A 15335-nucleotide genomic window follows, 5' to 3' on the forward strand; every position below is an offset into this window, starting at 1 on the left:
ACTAAATCGAAGTCTAGTTTTGAGTGTGTCTATCTATACGAATCTATCTACTTTTCAGTTGTAAGGAACTCCTATGCTAACATATCCCCATCAGGGTACCAGAAGAATTGACCCTCAAAAGCATAAAAGACCAAATAGTCTGTACCTTTATGCCAGTTTAGACAAGCACTTGGGCTACTTTATCTTGGTAGCCCAAGTCTCAGAAGACATTTCTTCTATTACGCATCTGCTACCCTACCCCTCCCATTAGTATCTGTTTGTGTTACGTGTGAATTAAGAAAGCTGGCATAGGAACTCGAAGTTGGCTCGCTCGAAGAACACAGAGGAAGAGAGTGTATTCGTTGCTCAAGATGTCTTTTGCGAGATGCAATAAGTACTGGCGAAGTGTTTGTATTTCCTCAAGGGTCTTAGACTTTGTCGTCAACGAAGTTCGAAGGCTTGATGTCTCTGGTTGATGTTAGTGGAAGGAAGAAAAAAAGGCCGGAAGGAAGTGCGAATCATCAGAAAACCCTTATCAGATTATTAGACAAGCAAAGTCTATTACTGAGGAATAGACATGAAAAGGAAACTCTGGAATATTCCAGGCGTCACATGGACAGCAAAACTCTTTTATGACTCCTAATCAGCCATATGAAAATTCTTATACCACTCTCCGCTGTATAATAACCCGAATATCATTGACTGGCTTCTTAACCCCAGTCCCAGGAATCATAGCAGGTAACCTCCACACCCCATCAACAGGCTTAATATCCCAAAGGCTAACAACAGCTGACCCCAAAGAAATAATTTCCTTCTCAGCAAAAGTACGTCCCTTGCACATGGCAGCTCCAATACCCCAAGGCTTCAACTTTCCATATCGTGCGGTCGCCTTTCCTGTCTGAGAATCCGTCTCCAGGAATCGATCGGGAATAAAGGAGTCTGGATCCTCATACAGGGCAGGATCTCTGCTCTTGAGAGCGAGAGGCACGGAAATGTATGTACCTTGGTTGAGATTGTGCTGGCGGTCGCCGTCGGTGATACTGACTGATTTAGAAACGTGTCGAATTGATGTGGGCTCATTGACCAGGCGATATGTTTCGAAAATACAAGCTTTAAAAAGTTGACATTTTTTGAACAAACTCTGAAAATCCATTCCGGCAATCTCCGGTTTTTCACCTGCAGAAAGTCTGATATAAGGTGAAATCTCTTCTCGAATTCTCTCGAGCAAACCAGGTGTGGAATAAACGTAAAGCAAGAACCAGAAAAGAACAGGCTGAGCATTAGCATTCAGACCCCAGAAAGTTCCGAGATCAGCAGCAGCACGTTCTCGAAGTGTCCAGCCATCTCTGTTGTAAATCCCGTTTCTTTCCCGAAGCATGGTACTGACATCTGATACATCAGCGTTGAAATCGATGGCTTCTCCTTTTCGTTCCTGCTCGATGCGTTTGTAGACGCCCTCTAGAGCATCGATGATTCTGGTTCTCGCTTTAAGACCGTCTTGCATCATTTTGAAGGGAGCCCACTGAGGAATTCCAACCATGAGAAGAGGAAAAAGCTCATTATCGAAAACCCAAAAGTCGTCCAGAATTTGGGGGTGGCGTTCGAGGATATCTTGGCCGTAGATGAGGGGGATAGACATGCAGGCTCCAAAATCGCGGGTCAAACTTTGCAAATTTGCTTCGACTTTTCCTGGAATGCCTGGATTTTCTGCCTGGAGAACTTTCACGTCTGCAGAAAGCTCCCAGCGTGCCATATTCTCTCGATCTGAAGAGAAGGTAACAAGTGATGCACCGCGCTCCTCGATATGAGATCTCTCGACAGCAGCAGTAGAAGCAGCATCGTTAAGAAAAGTTCGTTCCAGAGGAGGAACAAGATCTTTCAAAGAGATATGTAATTTATCCCTCAGCTGAGGAGAATCCGGGGACCCGAAGACGAGTGTCAAGAGTGAATATTGTGCTGGCGTAGAGTCGAAAATATGGTGAGACTGAGATAGAAGACGTTCTACGCCTGGCAAATCTGCCGCGATTTGATGTCCTGAAGTGATTCCAAAGAGAGAGCCTCCATAGCGGCTTATAGCTGAACTATTGCTTCAATTAGTATCGGTGAGTTATGAAAGTATAGGTGGTTCTTACAAGATTCTTCGACCGATACCATCTCCACTGAGAATATAACTAGCAATAGCAAGTTCAATCGGAGCATACGCCGGTAAATTCTTATACCCCTTTCCTCTTCCACCAAAAGCAATATTCAGAGCAAAAACGACAACGACTGCAGAGAGAACTTTATAGACCAGCGGTAGAGAACTAAAACCCGCCGCAGCGTTCTCATAAAGAGTAGACAACCCCATGATAGCAACAACAAAAGATGTTGAAGAAGAGAAATATTTCCCCAGACGAAATTATGGTATTAATATGATCTACGTGATTGGTTATACTAGGCCTTCATATCCCTACAATCTCAGATTTTAGCGTCGTGAAGCGATCCTTAGCGCGATGGAAGGAGTGCGCCCTACGGGGATGGTGGCATCCTACGGAGTTTAGGACAAGTCCGTGGGTCATTTACGATCTGCTATTACTATAGGAGGATAATAGAGATAACCTGGTCTGAAGTGTTGGAAGATCTTTCTTGTTTTCAGTGTTAAAATGCCTGATGTTGACCCCTGAATAGAGTGGTACTCGGTTCATACGGAAACTTTATAAACGAATACGAGATATCAGGATATCGTATATCTGTTACATAAGCTATTCATGATCTATAGAATGTCACTGGTGAGCTATGAAAGGACTCGAATGCGTTGAGCTCACTAGGTAGTCTGATTTATATAGACTATCACAAGTTGAGACATGTCTCGAATAGTAGCCTATAAACACTATCAATAAGCCACATGCGTCTAACGAGGCATCTTCATATGTCGATACTAACCACTTCTTATTAAACCTTGACAACTCCTCACTTGTCATCGTCATTAAACAGATCAAACATATACTCTAACTCATAAACAACTCAGATATCGGTTCATAATGGACTCTACCGTACGCACATTCCAAGTCTTTGGCCTCACATCAAGCCTCCTCCTCGCAGGCATAAACCTAGGCTCCTCACACTTAACAGTCCCTCTCCTCTATACCCAACCCACGTCCATCAACACGTCCTTCTTCAAAGACTTCTACACCCGCGGTGCCGTGGCGCTCGTTCCACTCGCCATCTTCTCAGGTGCATCTTCGGGCCTTGTTGCGTATCTCGTTCCTGCGCAGAGGACTCTTTGGACTGTTGCTGCTGTGGCTACGCTGTCTCAGCTACCATGGACGGGATTGGGTATGATGGCTACGAATAATCGGCTTAATGATATTGCGGCTAGTGGTGTTGAGCAGGAGAAGGTTGGTCGGGAGGAAGTTGTGGGTTTGTTGAAGAAGTGGCGGTGGATGAATATCGTCAGGGGACTCTTGGCTTTGACTGGTGGTTTGTCTGCTGTTTTGGCTCTTCAGAACGAGTAAAGGATGATCAATGGGATTCATTATGTGCATGAAAGTCAATGACATTATGATTGTGATGAGACATCAGCTCAGCAATAGTGGTATAAAAACAAAAACAGTACTCCTCCCAATGTCAAACATTGTGTCTGTATTCAGACATCCTAGCAATTATATCCTCCCACCCAGTATGATTCATCAGCATAACAGAAAATATCTACCATTCCCTCTATGTTCAGCCGTAACGTAAAGAAAGACGAGTCAACGGGTTGCCAACCCTCGGCGGCATGCATATTCACTGCCTTTTTAGCTCACTTTAAGAACTCATGACAGTGAGAAAGGTTGATGCGGCTGGCCAATCCGGGCAGTACACCAATTTGCACTGCAAATTTAACCCCCCATTACCCTGCCATACACGATCAAGGCGCAAAATTGAAGGCCTCCGCCGAGTCAAGAGACAAGAAAGCCTCCATGTTCATGGACCCAAAATCAATATCCCAACCAACATCAGCAGCTGTGAAATCTGCCATGTCCTCTTGTCCAGCACCAGCAGGTGGTGTTCCGTTCATTTGACCAGTAACGTCGAAACCAAATGGCATAGAAGGAAAAGTGAACGCTGGCTCACTGCCTGTGCCGCCCGCTATGCTAGTAAGTGCCGGTGAGCCAGGGAGGGTCGAGTTGGGAGTTTGTTGCTGGTATTGCTTCGTCTGATCGACTGGATCTTTCAGCTCGAAGCCAGCAGAGCGGACCATTTGCTCAATGGAGGCGATGGTGATCGGTAGTTGACCAGCACTGATACCGGCAGATTCCATCATGGAACGCAAACATCTTAGACCAGAGTGTATCCATGGCAAGTTGCGGTGGGCTGTCTTCTTCTCCTGGAGCATATCAAAAGCCAAAGCGTAGCAAGCTCCCTCGATGAAGAAGCCATGGTACTTGATGTCCTGTAATTTGTCAGCTTGGTTTACCTTGAAGACATTGTGATATACATACACGGCACAAAATGTTAGTTGCACAAGAGCCTGTCAAGAAACCAACTGAATTCCTCGCTGCTTCCAAACAGTACTCGCAAGCACTATCAAGCCAAGGTGGAGGTGGTTGCAGATTGTCTGCAGATGTAGCAGACGCTCGATCATGGTTCAGCTTCGCTCGTAAAATCAAAAATGGTCGGAACGTTAGTAGTAAAGTATGGTGGTACACTGTTTCGGGTTAGCGAGGAAGTCGATGGGCGGTAACCGAAATGACTTACTGGTTGACACCATAGCCTGGCATACACCAAGCTCTCCAGTACTAGGATCACCAATCAGGCCAAACTTCATATCCTTCAGCTGCTGCTCTGCGAATTGGTGTAGCTCGCGGCGGATCTCGAGTGCTGCATTCCAGACAGGTAATAAAGAATCGTGTCGCGGGCTGTATATACGCTTGACACATTTATCCATGATGCGTGATAACGTGATCAAAGATCTAAGTAGCTTTTGGTCCTTCGGTAAGGGGATGACAGGACCAGGATCAGGTATCGAGCTATGTCGACCAAGCACAAAACATTGCCACCTATATCATGTTAGAGGTCTTTGGGATTGTTTGAAAATTTCAACATACGTTTCCCAGAAGAATACACTCCAAAATGTGATGCTTCTTTGGTTTGTCTCATCTTCTGTATACCCCGAGCGCGTGCATCCATCTTTGTGTAGACCCGCAGCCACGGCCTTTCTACATGCCGTGCCTACATGCAAAAAACTAGAGTTTGGCCTTGCTCTCTCTGATTGGAAGTGAGCGTTTGTGGTTGTAAGCTTAGGTAAATGCAAGTTTTGAGTGAGGATGACTTATCATTAGAAGATGTATTTGGACGACCTGCATGTTGACAACTTCGTCCAATTTTGCAGCACCTTGTTTGGTTTTCTGAAAAAGAAATTCTGCAATAGCCTCTTCACCCGTCATGGAAGCGCCCAAGCCAACTGCAAGCATGATGATGATCGTCTCGGGCTGATCATAATCAAAGATTCCTGGTGGTTGAAACAGCGCATCTAAGCGACGGCGATAATCATCTTTGCTCATAACAGGCAGACCATGCCAGTAGGTCAAAAGATATCTTTCGAGTAATCGATGGGCTGTTTCTGGGTTGATAAGCATGGCTGAGCAGTCATCCGGGAGTGATGTTGGCCGTTGATTGTCTGCCAAGTCTCCAAAGAACAATCTTCGATGACTGAAAAGATCGAGGCCTGGACCACCTTCTTCGACAACGCCAGTACGCGACGGAGGATCGTTTGGAGATGTCCCTGCTATTTGATGGTAGATGGAATTGAGAAGAGCGAAATTCGATGAAGGTCCATAGTAAAGTTGGAGAAAACATGACGGGGATGCGCGATGTGTCGCAGCGACAGCGTTGTGAGGTATACTGCGCTCACTGTCCATTACTGATCCAGAGGGTCCAATAGAGGCGGCATCATCGGCACTCGGGGTAGGCGGCACGGTCCCTTCGTCGGATGGTTCTAGTGAGGTGCTCTCCATAGCATCATGGGACATGATGGTCTCATAAGCGGCAGTTCGGGGCTTGACCTTTCGCGTCCTATTCCTGGCTTTTTCGCGGTAGACGCAACTGAGATTTCTCATTCGGCAGTTCTGGCAGGGCGTCTCGCCGTTGCACTTGATCTTCTTGGCGCGACATTCTTGACATGCCTTTGAGATTCTCCATTTTGTCGCGTTCATCGTCGCTGATAGAGACAGAGACAGATGGGATAAAATTAGAAATTGAAATTCAACGATTTAAGGCATAGCATGGTTTTGGATGCGATGGAATGCTAAGGGTACAGTCTCCGTAGTTGTCTTGACTCGTCGTCGATACGCTAGTCAAATTTCGGTTTCACTAGCTGCATAAACCTTAATCTTTTTGGTGCATATACATGCATATTTTCTGTGGTGACGGACGCCCCGTATCGGGCATGCCGACTGTTCCCTGCATTGACAGGTTCAAGGATGATGGATATGGGGTCATCCGGTTTCAAGTGTTCGTAATATTATTATTATATGAAGATCAGTTATAACTTTAAGTCCAGTTATTCTTCAAGTCCAGTTGTTCTTGATGACGTCCGCAATAACTCCATGATCCTCATCCTGCTTCAATCCACTCACGACGGCAACAGCTACAATTCCTTCAACGCCTCGAACGCGAATGGGAATCGCTCCACCGTGGATAGCATAGTCGCCTTTGTTGGAGTCGGCAATTGCGTACTTGGCAGCAAAAGCAGCTTCATCGCCCTTCATCTTGTTGTGCATGAACCAAGTGCTGGAACCGAATCGGAGAACAGTGTTCCTCTTGCGACGGACCCATTGCTCGTTATCGGGAGCTGTTCCAGGACCAGTGACAGTCTGGAAGAGGACTTGAGAAGTGTTTGCGAGAGCGATTGAAATCACTGTCGGCTTGCCTTGGATGGCATAAGGGTAGAGGCGGGCATATAAAAGGTTGCCTAGCTCGAAAGCATCCTCTGTGGTGAATGAAGCCAAAGTGAAAGAATCGCTATCGGCCTTGATTTCATCAAGCTGAGATGTTTTGTCAGATTGTCTCATGATACGATAGCAGAGTCACTTACGTCAGAAGGCGGCTTGGGAATAACCGCTGCTTCAGGATTGCTGATGGCTTCCTGAACCTTTGCCAGGGCTGTGCCAGGCTGTGTGTGTCGAGTCCAAATTTTTGTTGACATTTTGATTTGATTTATTGAGATGCCGATGTTTGGTTTGGAGGAGTGGTCGGTCAGCCACTTGACTATATATGCAAACTACGTAATTCGGCTGGACCTTCACATCATGTGGAGACGAATGTCATCTCAACATCAAAAACATGCATTTACTCCACAAACACGACCAGCCAAGTCTTATGATGGAATTTGGTCTTGGTTGGTCTTTGAAAAGTTCTAGATTTTGACTCAGTTTTACTTGGCGTAACTAACCATCACTACAAGCAGATCAGTACTAGTCTTGGCATTTTGAACTCGCTTAGGTTGTGGAATACCTAGTGACTTACCTATCAAGCTTGGCTCTTGACGACACAAATACCAAACTCTCGCAAATGAGTGTAACTTGACGACTCAAAGAGTAAGAACAGATCGCTCATTTTGCCTGTCATGTCTGCAAAAATGTTTTTACATCGTTCACTGTTCCAAGCTTAAAGTCTTCTTCAATCAAAGTCGCAGACTGAGCAGCGTGTTGCATAAACGTCAGAGCAGAATCATACAGTTACTACCTTACTAGGCCTCAGCGTGTTCAGTTCATGCGTGCAATAGGAAATATAAAGATGTATCTAGCTAAGTGCTTCAGCGCTATCATTATCGACACAACGTCATCTGTATCATCAGAACTTCTAGCACATTTGAAATCGAGAGACTTCCAAGTCTACATCCCAACTCACTTGCTACTTAACTGTCTGCACACATCTAGCTCTGTAACCTGCTGTGCCTTGGATATAACTCACTGCAATCTGCAATGGACCACAGCAAACATAGAATCACCAGGAATATGTATCTAACTGTTTGTACCTCGGGCAACTGCATGCCTATCCACTAAATATACAATCGCCTGCAGATATTGACGGATGCTGTTGATACTCTCGGCAAGATGCATATTGTTGGAGTCGTGCCGCCCCTTAACTCGGCATGGCAGTCCGTTGATTGATTTATCTCAGGGTGTCAGAAGAATTAACCTCTGAAAGCAAAAGGCATGGAATAATTTGACCACTTTATGCAAACTTGGGCTTGCACTTAGGCTCCTTTATTTGGTATTGTTTGCAAGCCGGCAACCGAATCCTGACAGTGACAGGCACCTGCCATTCACTGACAGGAAATGACTGCCAGTCCCGTCAGGCAGGCACAAACAATACGCTCCTTCCCTGAATATAAATGCCTACCTACCCCTCCTTTTTCTCTCTCACTCATCCTTTTCAACTCAACATCGCCTCACTCTGAACAACCGTCAACATGGTAGAGAACCGCGATGGCCCTTCCACTGCTGGAGTAGGAGGAGGCATCCCTACGAACACTACTACCACCAACCCTGCTGCTGATGCTACTACTGCCGCTATCGCTGCTATCGCTGCTATCGTCGCTGACGAACACCGTGAGCCTCTTCCTGGCGTTTACGTCCACGATGACTTCGGCTCTTATCATGGCGACGACGATGAGGGCAACCATCAGACTTCCATGAAGACAAAGATGGCCAACGTGAGTCTACCACTTGTCTCTACAACTCATACTAAGCAAACTAGCAGGAACCCATGAATCAAGCTTCCCGAGAAGACATCGCCAGACTGAGCGACCAGATCTCCCATGTCACCGACCAGGTCTCCAAACTTACCGACATGGTTACTCAAATGTGGCAAGGATACAAACCACCTTATGATACCAATGAGGGGTCAGTCTTTGCAAAGCGTCCTACTCTGATGCGGAACGCATGGGACCCACGACACGGTAAAGGAAATGGAGAGGACTCTCCTCCCAAGATCATCGTCCCAAGCACGGCCAAGGTCGCTCGCCTCGAGATAGAGTTCGGGTCCGAGTCCCCTGAGCAAGCCCAAGCCCCGGAAGACACTGGCAACAACAGCCAACATCCTAACAATTCAACTGTATGGGATTCGCCGGTCAACTCACGCCTTGACGCACTCCCCCTACTGGATGGCCTTCCCGCTGGACTATCCAAGACTCGAGAGAAGGTCCCTGGATCAACGGACGGTAGCAGTCCATTCTCTTCGTCTTTTGAAGAATCCGAAGAGCGAAGCTTTGAATCATCAGACAAGATCGATTCGCCCTCTCCAGCAAACCGTCAGCCTGAACAGCGTGGTCCCGAGTCCTCAGGCAAGGATGGTTCATCTTCTTCGACAGACCGCCAGCCTGAAGAACATGGACCTGAGCCCTCCGCTAAAGACGGTTCACCTGCTTCGTCTTCCTCATCTTCTGAGCGAAGCTCCAAGCTATCGACTGAGCACGATTCGTCTGCCGTGAACAACGCTAAAGGGCATGAGATCGAACGTCTGACACCGGCCCAGGAGGTCGAGCAACTGGCTGCCAATGACGCTCTGCTCAACTACTTTGTTTACTATCTGAGCCATCCCAACCATGAGCGAAAGCCCATAATCGAGCGCAGCGATGTGACCCCTGCCATGGCGCAGAGCTTCCGAAACGCTGCCCAGGACCGTAGGGGCAAGAAGTTGCAGATGAAAACTGATGTTCGCGACCGTGTTCGCAAGTTGAGCAAGGACACTGCGGTTGATCTCTACGTTGCACTCAGTCAACGATACTACAGAGAGTGCTCGGATTAATCGGAAAGTTTACCGCCAAGATGTATGGAAGCGGAGTTCTACCAAAAGCTGGTTGTATGAGGATACGGTTGTACTCTAGTCTACATTGTCGCATATTTACGTTTAGCTGTCGGCGGCCACCATATGTAAAGCAATGACATCCATGATGAGCTTTAGAAACCAACTGTATTTTACCTGTGATAAATGAACATGATCGGAAGGTGAATCATATTGTACAAAGCATAATCCCAAGATTATCGCGTACTTCAGGGTAGTTATGAGGCCAGTAACAAATCTCCTTGATGCCCCGGTTCCCAACACCTCCATCGTCATGAGCATAGATACTTAGATCAGTAAAATCTTAGAATAGAAAACATCTTATTTTATCTATTAGGCTTTTAATCAGCTAGACAATTAGAAGTTGTACAGCAGTGCCATCAAGAAGATATGAAGACGAATGTGACAGCAATCTGGTTGATCATTGGCTTGCCAACGATTACACGCCACGAAACCGCTAGAAAGATCCAGACCTAGCATACCGGGGTCTATTCCGAGAAAGTCTTCAAAAGCAAGCGGCTCATTGTCATACATCCGATATTAACCTTGGCAATGAGCTGAGTAGAGTACTGTACTCCGTAAGACTGAGCTTGATTGTTAGTGCATCTGGTGTCATAACTAGTCGTGACGTAACACTCGACGGCTCAGCCCGTCAACGTTGTCCCCGTCTAGCCCCTGATCTTCCAGGAACTCAATTGAGCTGCAACAAGGATTGAATTTGATCTCGATCTCTTGAGAGGACAAAAGAAGGTGGTTGGACAATTCACGCACCTCTTGTCTCACGTGGAGAACGCCAGTTCTGAAATCCCCCCCGCAATGTCCGCATATGAGCGTCATTGACGTCACGTTTCCGGAGCTTTGTTCCTGGAGCTATGAGAAGCTCTTGACTCTCCAATTGTTTGCATCTGACGGTTTAAGTACGTCATTCCTTAGCTAACCGCAAACAATATTTACTTTAATGTAAAAATGCCATCTTTAACCTTTCTTTTCCCCTCATTATCATAAAGTCTTCTCTCATCTTCTCATCTCTCAATAATCTCAATCTAATTCACATCTCACTCACCCTCACCTCTCACAACTAATACCGACACAATGCTTCCTGCTCGTCCTCTCATCCGATCAAGCGTGCCTCGTGCCGCTCGTGCGACTCGCGCTTCTCGCCAAGCTCGCTTCCAGTCTACCACATCTTCCTCAGCATCTTCGAGCAGCATGCACCTGGCATCAGGCATTGCTGGTGGTTTCGTCGGTTCAGCTCTCTTCTTCGGTATCTACTCTTACACACCCGCTGGACGCGCCGTTTCAAGTGTGAACAAGGCCGCTATCGAGGCTCAGAAGAAGTATGACGCCGCCGCAAAGAAGCTTCAAGAGAAGACTCCCAATGCCGACCAGGCCATAAACTACATCAAGCAGTTTGCCTACTCCTACGTTGGTTGGATCCCTGGTGGCCGAGCCTACGTCGATGCCGCCTTCCAGGACTTGGACAAGGTTCGCGAGAACAACAAGGATGAGGCCGACAAGCTCGTCAACGATGCCTACAAGCAGTTCCAGGACTTGTCCAAGTCCGGCCTCAGCATGGAGACTGCCTCCAAGGCCTTCGATGTTCTCGCTGACCTCGGCAAGAAGGTCGCCAACCTCGCCGGTGATGCCATTGGCGACATTATCGACAACCACCCTCAAGTCAAGGAGAAGCTTGGCGGTAACGTCGATCAGCTGAAGGAGCTCGGTGACAAGTACGGCCCCGAGGCTAAGAAGCAGGTTGACGAGACCTGGAAGCAGGTCAAGGACATCTTCGCCGGTGGCTTCAGCGCCGCCAGCATATCCAAGGCCCGCAAGCTCATCGAGGAGAAGGTCGAGGAGATCAAGAAGCTCGGCGACAAGGCCTGGAAGAAGGGTCTGGAGGAGGCCAAGCCCTACCTCGACAAGAACCCCAAGGTCAAGGAGCTCATCGAGAAGAACGCCGATGCTCTGAAGCAGGGTAACGCCACCGAACTCTTCAAGCGCGCCAAGTCCGCCGTCGAGTCTGGTGACTTGGGTGACCTGGAGAAGTACGTCAAGGACGCCACAGAGAAGGCCAAGTCCAAGGGCAACGAGCTCACTGGTGGCTGGGTCGACATTGAGAAGTACATCAAGGAGATCCCCAACGGTGGAGAGGTCATGGAGAAGCTTCAGCAGCTGAGCCAGGTTGCCTCCGAGCACAAGGAGGAGGGTGAGAAGCTCTTCAAGGAGACCGTCGAGGAGCTGCGACAAGTGTTGGAGAAGAAGTCCGAGAAGGCCCAGGAGATCGCTGGTGAGGCCAAGAAGGACGCTAAGAAGGAGGCCAACTAAAGGCACAGAACTGTACTCTAGTCTATGAATTCTCTAATGATATCCTAATAATTGATCAAAAGTTGAACAACTAAAAGTCATGACTGCCGATTTGAAATGTGACCTGCTTTGCCAAATTCATGGAAGCTCAATTAACAAGCCGCCATCTCGTGAAGGATACTTCAATTGATACGGACTGGGACATCGATTAATCGTGACCCGGGCCATGAACCTCCAGCGACCAAGTCAATTGCAGACATAAGGGAATCCCGATGAGTAAAGAGCCATTTACAATGATCAACTCTTGAAACGCTTTTGTTTTCATCCCCAACTCCTCTGTCTAGATACTAGATAATCTCCAACATCTAACATCTACAATAGTCCCTTGGCCTTGAGGTCATCATGGGCCTTCTTCTGTCTATCCCACTGCTTCTTCAAAACCTTGAGCTGACTCTTGGGCACATCACTTCCATCCTTCATCTTGGTGGGCATTCCTTGCTCATCCCAGGCACTATATCTCTCATCACCCTTGAACATATCCTCAGGTCTGACCTTGGCCTTTTCACGGGCTTCTTGGTCAGCCTTCTCCCGAGCAAGACGGGCCTCTTCCTTCTTTCGTGCCTTCTCAGCAGCTTGGGCAGCCTTCTCTTCGCGAGCGGCAATCAGTTCAGCGGCTGGAATGAACTTGATCAGAGAGGCTTGGCCATCGGGTCTGTCGTCAAGGTAAACACCAAGGTTTGTGAGGTCCTCGTCACGAATGCGATCAGTCAAAGCGAGGATGGCCTTCTTGGTGTCAGGCGATTGGTTACCAACGATGCGACGAAGCTCATCTCGAAGCTTAGAAGCGGCGCGAAGGTAAGGCATGGCCAATTGCTCGGGGTCGCGGGAGCCGCCGGCTGCGATCGACTCGAATTCGGCAGTGGGGTTTTGCTCAAGCAATGAAGAGATCTCTCCGCTCTCAAGAGAAAGGCCAGAAACATCTGACTTGATCTTGGCAAAGGCATCAGCGTAAGGCTGAACGGCTGTCTTGGGCTCAACATCAGAGGCGATAGTTGTAGCCCAGCCAAGACCCTCGTATGGGGGTGAAGCATTGGAGTCGAGACCAAAGATGCCAACGATCTTGGTGATCCATCGACCAATGGACTCAAGGCCGACAAGATCGGCATCCTTGTTGTCTCTCAAGTGAACATTGGCTGTGTTGACCAACTTGAGAATAACAGACATAGCCTTTGGTGTATCGAAAGAGTTAGTCATAGCAGCCTCAAAGTCCTGCTTGGCCTGCTCAAGCTCAGCCAAAAGACCCTCACTTGACTTGCCATCGGCACCCAGAGACATCGACTTGACTCCATGTGTAATGCCAGCCTCGGCGAGCAAAGCCTTGACATTGATGAAATAATTCTATACGATGTTAGTCATGATCAAATACGAGCTGAGTCATACTTACGCTGATGGTAGCCTCCCAGTTGTCAGCTTGCAATCTCATATCGGGTGAGATCTCAACACCATCATTCCATCGACCCATGAGGAACACAATTCGCATACCTCGCGAAGAGTATGTTGTAGCAAGCGCATCCTGAATGGTTTGAAAGTTCTTAAGAGACTTGGACATCTTGGAACCAGAGATAGACAAGTGTCCCATATGGAGGAAGTAGTTGACCCATGTGTGCTCACCCTTACCATGCTCGCAGAAGTAAGCCTCACTCTGCGCTAACTCGTTGTCATGATGGGGGAACGCAAGATCAATACCACCGGAGTGAATATCCATGACAGGTCCCAAAACGCAGCCTGCCATCACGGAGCACCTTTAATCTCATTAGCTCATGCACCGCGGTTCAATGGATTGAACGTACTCAATGTGCCATCCAGGACGGCCATCACCCCAAGGACTAGGCCAGAATGGCTCACCAGCCTTGGACTTCTTCCACAAAGCGAAATCGCCAGGGTTCTTCTTTCCACTAAGACCCTTGGAAAGAGATCCCTCACCCTCCTCTTGAAGAGACTTGTCGTTTCGGTTGTCAGGACGCAGTCTTGCGTAGGTGTTTCCGGCCTTCTCGAAAGCAGAGATATCAAAGTAGACAGAACCATCGGCCTCATATGCGAATCCCTTGTCGACAATTGTCTTCACGAAGTCGGCAATCTGAGGGACGTATTCGGTAACACGAGTGATAACACTGGGTCGGAGGACGTTCAGTGCATCCATATCGTCCATAAATAGCTTCTCCATGCTCTGAGTCAGATCTGTGAACATGGTCTGATCTCGGGTGTCGATGGTCTCCTTGTATAGAGAGTCGAGGTAGGGCAGCAGGATCTCATCGGTACCGGGGAAGATCTCGCCGGAAGAAATAGCTTCAGCAGCAGCAGTCATGTTGCTGAGATGCATCTTGACCTTGGCCTCGTCGTCTCCAGGCTTGCCCTCGCCAGAAATGGTACCACCTGCGAGCACATGTCCATATCCTGTCTCTCTTCGCTGGGCGTAGTTGGTCTCGTTGATGTCGTCTCCGTCCTTGAGTAGCAGGGGCAGACTGCTCTTTGCGTACGCTTGGAAAGCAGACAGAGCAAGGTCTCGAAGTTCGTCCTTGGAATAGTTCTTGTTCTTTTCGAGTTCGAGCAATCGTTGTCTTCGGGCCTTGATGATGATCTGTCGAGGTTTAGACAAGTCGCAAGATGCCTAGCATACTATCATACCTTGTCGTCAATGTCGGTAATGTTCATGACAAAGTTGACGTCGAAGCCAAAGTAGTGCATCAGAATACGACGAATAATGTCTGTCGAGACATAGTTGCGAGCATGACCCAAGTGACTCTTGTCGTATACAGTAGGACCGCAAGCGTACCAAGAGATCTTGCCCTTCTCAATAGGGACAAAAGGCACTGGAGCGCCAGGCTTGAGCGAGTTGTAAAGCTTTAGCGACTCCATTGTGCTCGTGTTGGAGCTGTATAGAGACGAATACAGTCGATGGAGGGGTCGCAGTCGGGCTGAGAATGGAGTGGGGATTTTAGATCGAATTGGAAGACGTTGTCGCAAGAGATTCATCCAGACGCCAAAGAAAAAGACGAATGGAAAAGAGAGAGAAAAGAGAAGGAGAGGAAGGGTATCGTAAGAGGGAGGAAAGGAGGTGTATATGCAAGGTAAGGGACCTTAGAAGACAAATGTCTACAACAGCGAGGCTTTGAGTCACAGTCGAGTCAAAGGGAGAGAGAGACGCCATCAATCAGTTTTCCAAGCAAGGGCCTGAGCTACAG

At 47.9% G+C, this 15335-nt stretch overlaps 7 protein-coding genes across 7 annotated transcripts; 3 read left to right on the forward strand and 4 right to left on the reverse strand.

Moving 5' to 3' along the window:
• Positions 1-242: 242 nt before the first annotated feature.
• Positions 243-2366, reverse strand: B0J16DRAFT_360773 (cytochrome P450). Its single transcript, XM_046129721.1, has 2 exons — positions 2112-2366; positions 243-2060 (listed from the first exon to the last, which is right to left on the reverse strand). The coding sequence occupies exons 1-2, from the start codon at positions 2324-2326 to the stop codon at positions 641-643; spliced, it is 1635 nt and encodes a 544-aa protein (XP_045985901.1). The 5' UTR covers positions 2327-2366; the 3' UTR covers positions 243-640.
• A 455-nt stretch (positions 2367-2821) lies between these two features.
• On the forward strand, positions 2822-3501 carry B0J16DRAFT_332125 (uncharacterized protein). The gene has a single exon (XM_046126683.1). It carries the CDS (start codon positions 3000-3002, stop codon positions 3471-3473), a length of 474 nt encoding a protein of 157 aa, XP_045985902.1. The 5' UTR covers positions 2822-2999; the 3' UTR covers positions 3474-3501.
• Positions 3502-3670: 169 nt separating this feature from the next.
• On the reverse strand, positions 3671-6241 carry B0J16DRAFT_52528 (uncharacterized protein). Its single transcript, XM_046133993.1, has 5 exons — positions 5277-6241; positions 5049-5224; positions 4699-5000; positions 4443-4648; positions 3671-4393 (listed from the first exon to the last, which is right to left on the reverse strand). The coding sequence occupies exons 1-5, from the start codon at positions 6153-6155 to the stop codon at positions 3869-3871; spliced, it is 2088 nt and encodes a 695-aa protein (XP_045985903.1). The 5' UTR covers positions 6156-6241; the 3' UTR covers positions 3671-3868.
• Positions 6242-6303: 62 nt separating this feature from the next.
• On the reverse strand, positions 6304-7239 carry B0J16DRAFT_332128 (uncharacterized protein). Its single transcript, XM_046126684.1, has 2 exons — positions 7037-7239; positions 6304-6986 (listed from the first exon to the last, which is right to left on the reverse strand). The coding sequence occupies exons 1-2, from the start codon at positions 7145-7147 to the stop codon at positions 6510-6512; spliced, it is 588 nt and encodes a 195-aa protein (XP_045985904.1). The 5' UTR covers positions 7148-7239; the 3' UTR covers positions 6304-6509.
• Positions 7240-8416: 1177 nt separating this feature from the next.
• B0J16DRAFT_394107 (uncharacterized protein) lies at positions 8417-9753 on the forward strand (the record flags this gene model as incomplete). Its single annotated transcript, XM_046132112.1, has 2 exons — positions 8417-8659; positions 8704-9753. The coding sequence occupies 2 exons, from the start codon at positions 8417-8419 to the stop codon at positions 9751-9753; spliced, it is 1293 nt and encodes a 430-aa protein (XP_045985905.1).
• Positions 9754-10754: 1001 nt separating this feature from the next.
• On the forward strand, positions 10755-12185 carry B0J16DRAFT_52544 (uncharacterized protein). The gene has a single exon (XM_046133994.1). It carries the CDS (start codon positions 10882-10884, stop codon positions 12112-12114), a length of 1233 nt encoding a protein of 410 aa, XP_045985906.1. The 5' UTR covers positions 10755-10881; the 3' UTR covers positions 12115-12185.
• A 280-nt stretch (positions 12186-12465) lies between these two features.
• B0J16DRAFT_315697 (tRNA synthetases class I (C) catalytic domain-containing protein) lies at positions 12466-15009 on the reverse strand (the record flags this gene model as incomplete). The annotated part of the gene is made up of 4 exons (XM_046125264.1): positions 12466-13491; positions 13538-13895; positions 13944-14731; positions 14779-15009. 4 exons carry the CDS (start codon positions 15007-15009, stop codon positions 12466-12468), a joined length of 2403 nt encoding a protein of 800 aa, XP_045985907.1.
• Positions 15010-15335: the final 326 nt, after the last annotated feature.

Source organism: Fusarium flagelliforme (assembly GCF_020744385.1).
Source record: "Fusarium flagelliforme strain FIESC 12 MPI-CAGE-AA-0113 chromosome Unknown B0J16scaffold_2, whole genome shotgun sequence".
In the NCBI taxonomy this organism is placed as follows: Eukaryota; Fungi; Ascomycota; class Sordariomycetes; order Hypocreales; family Nectriaceae; genus Fusarium; species Fusarium flagelliforme.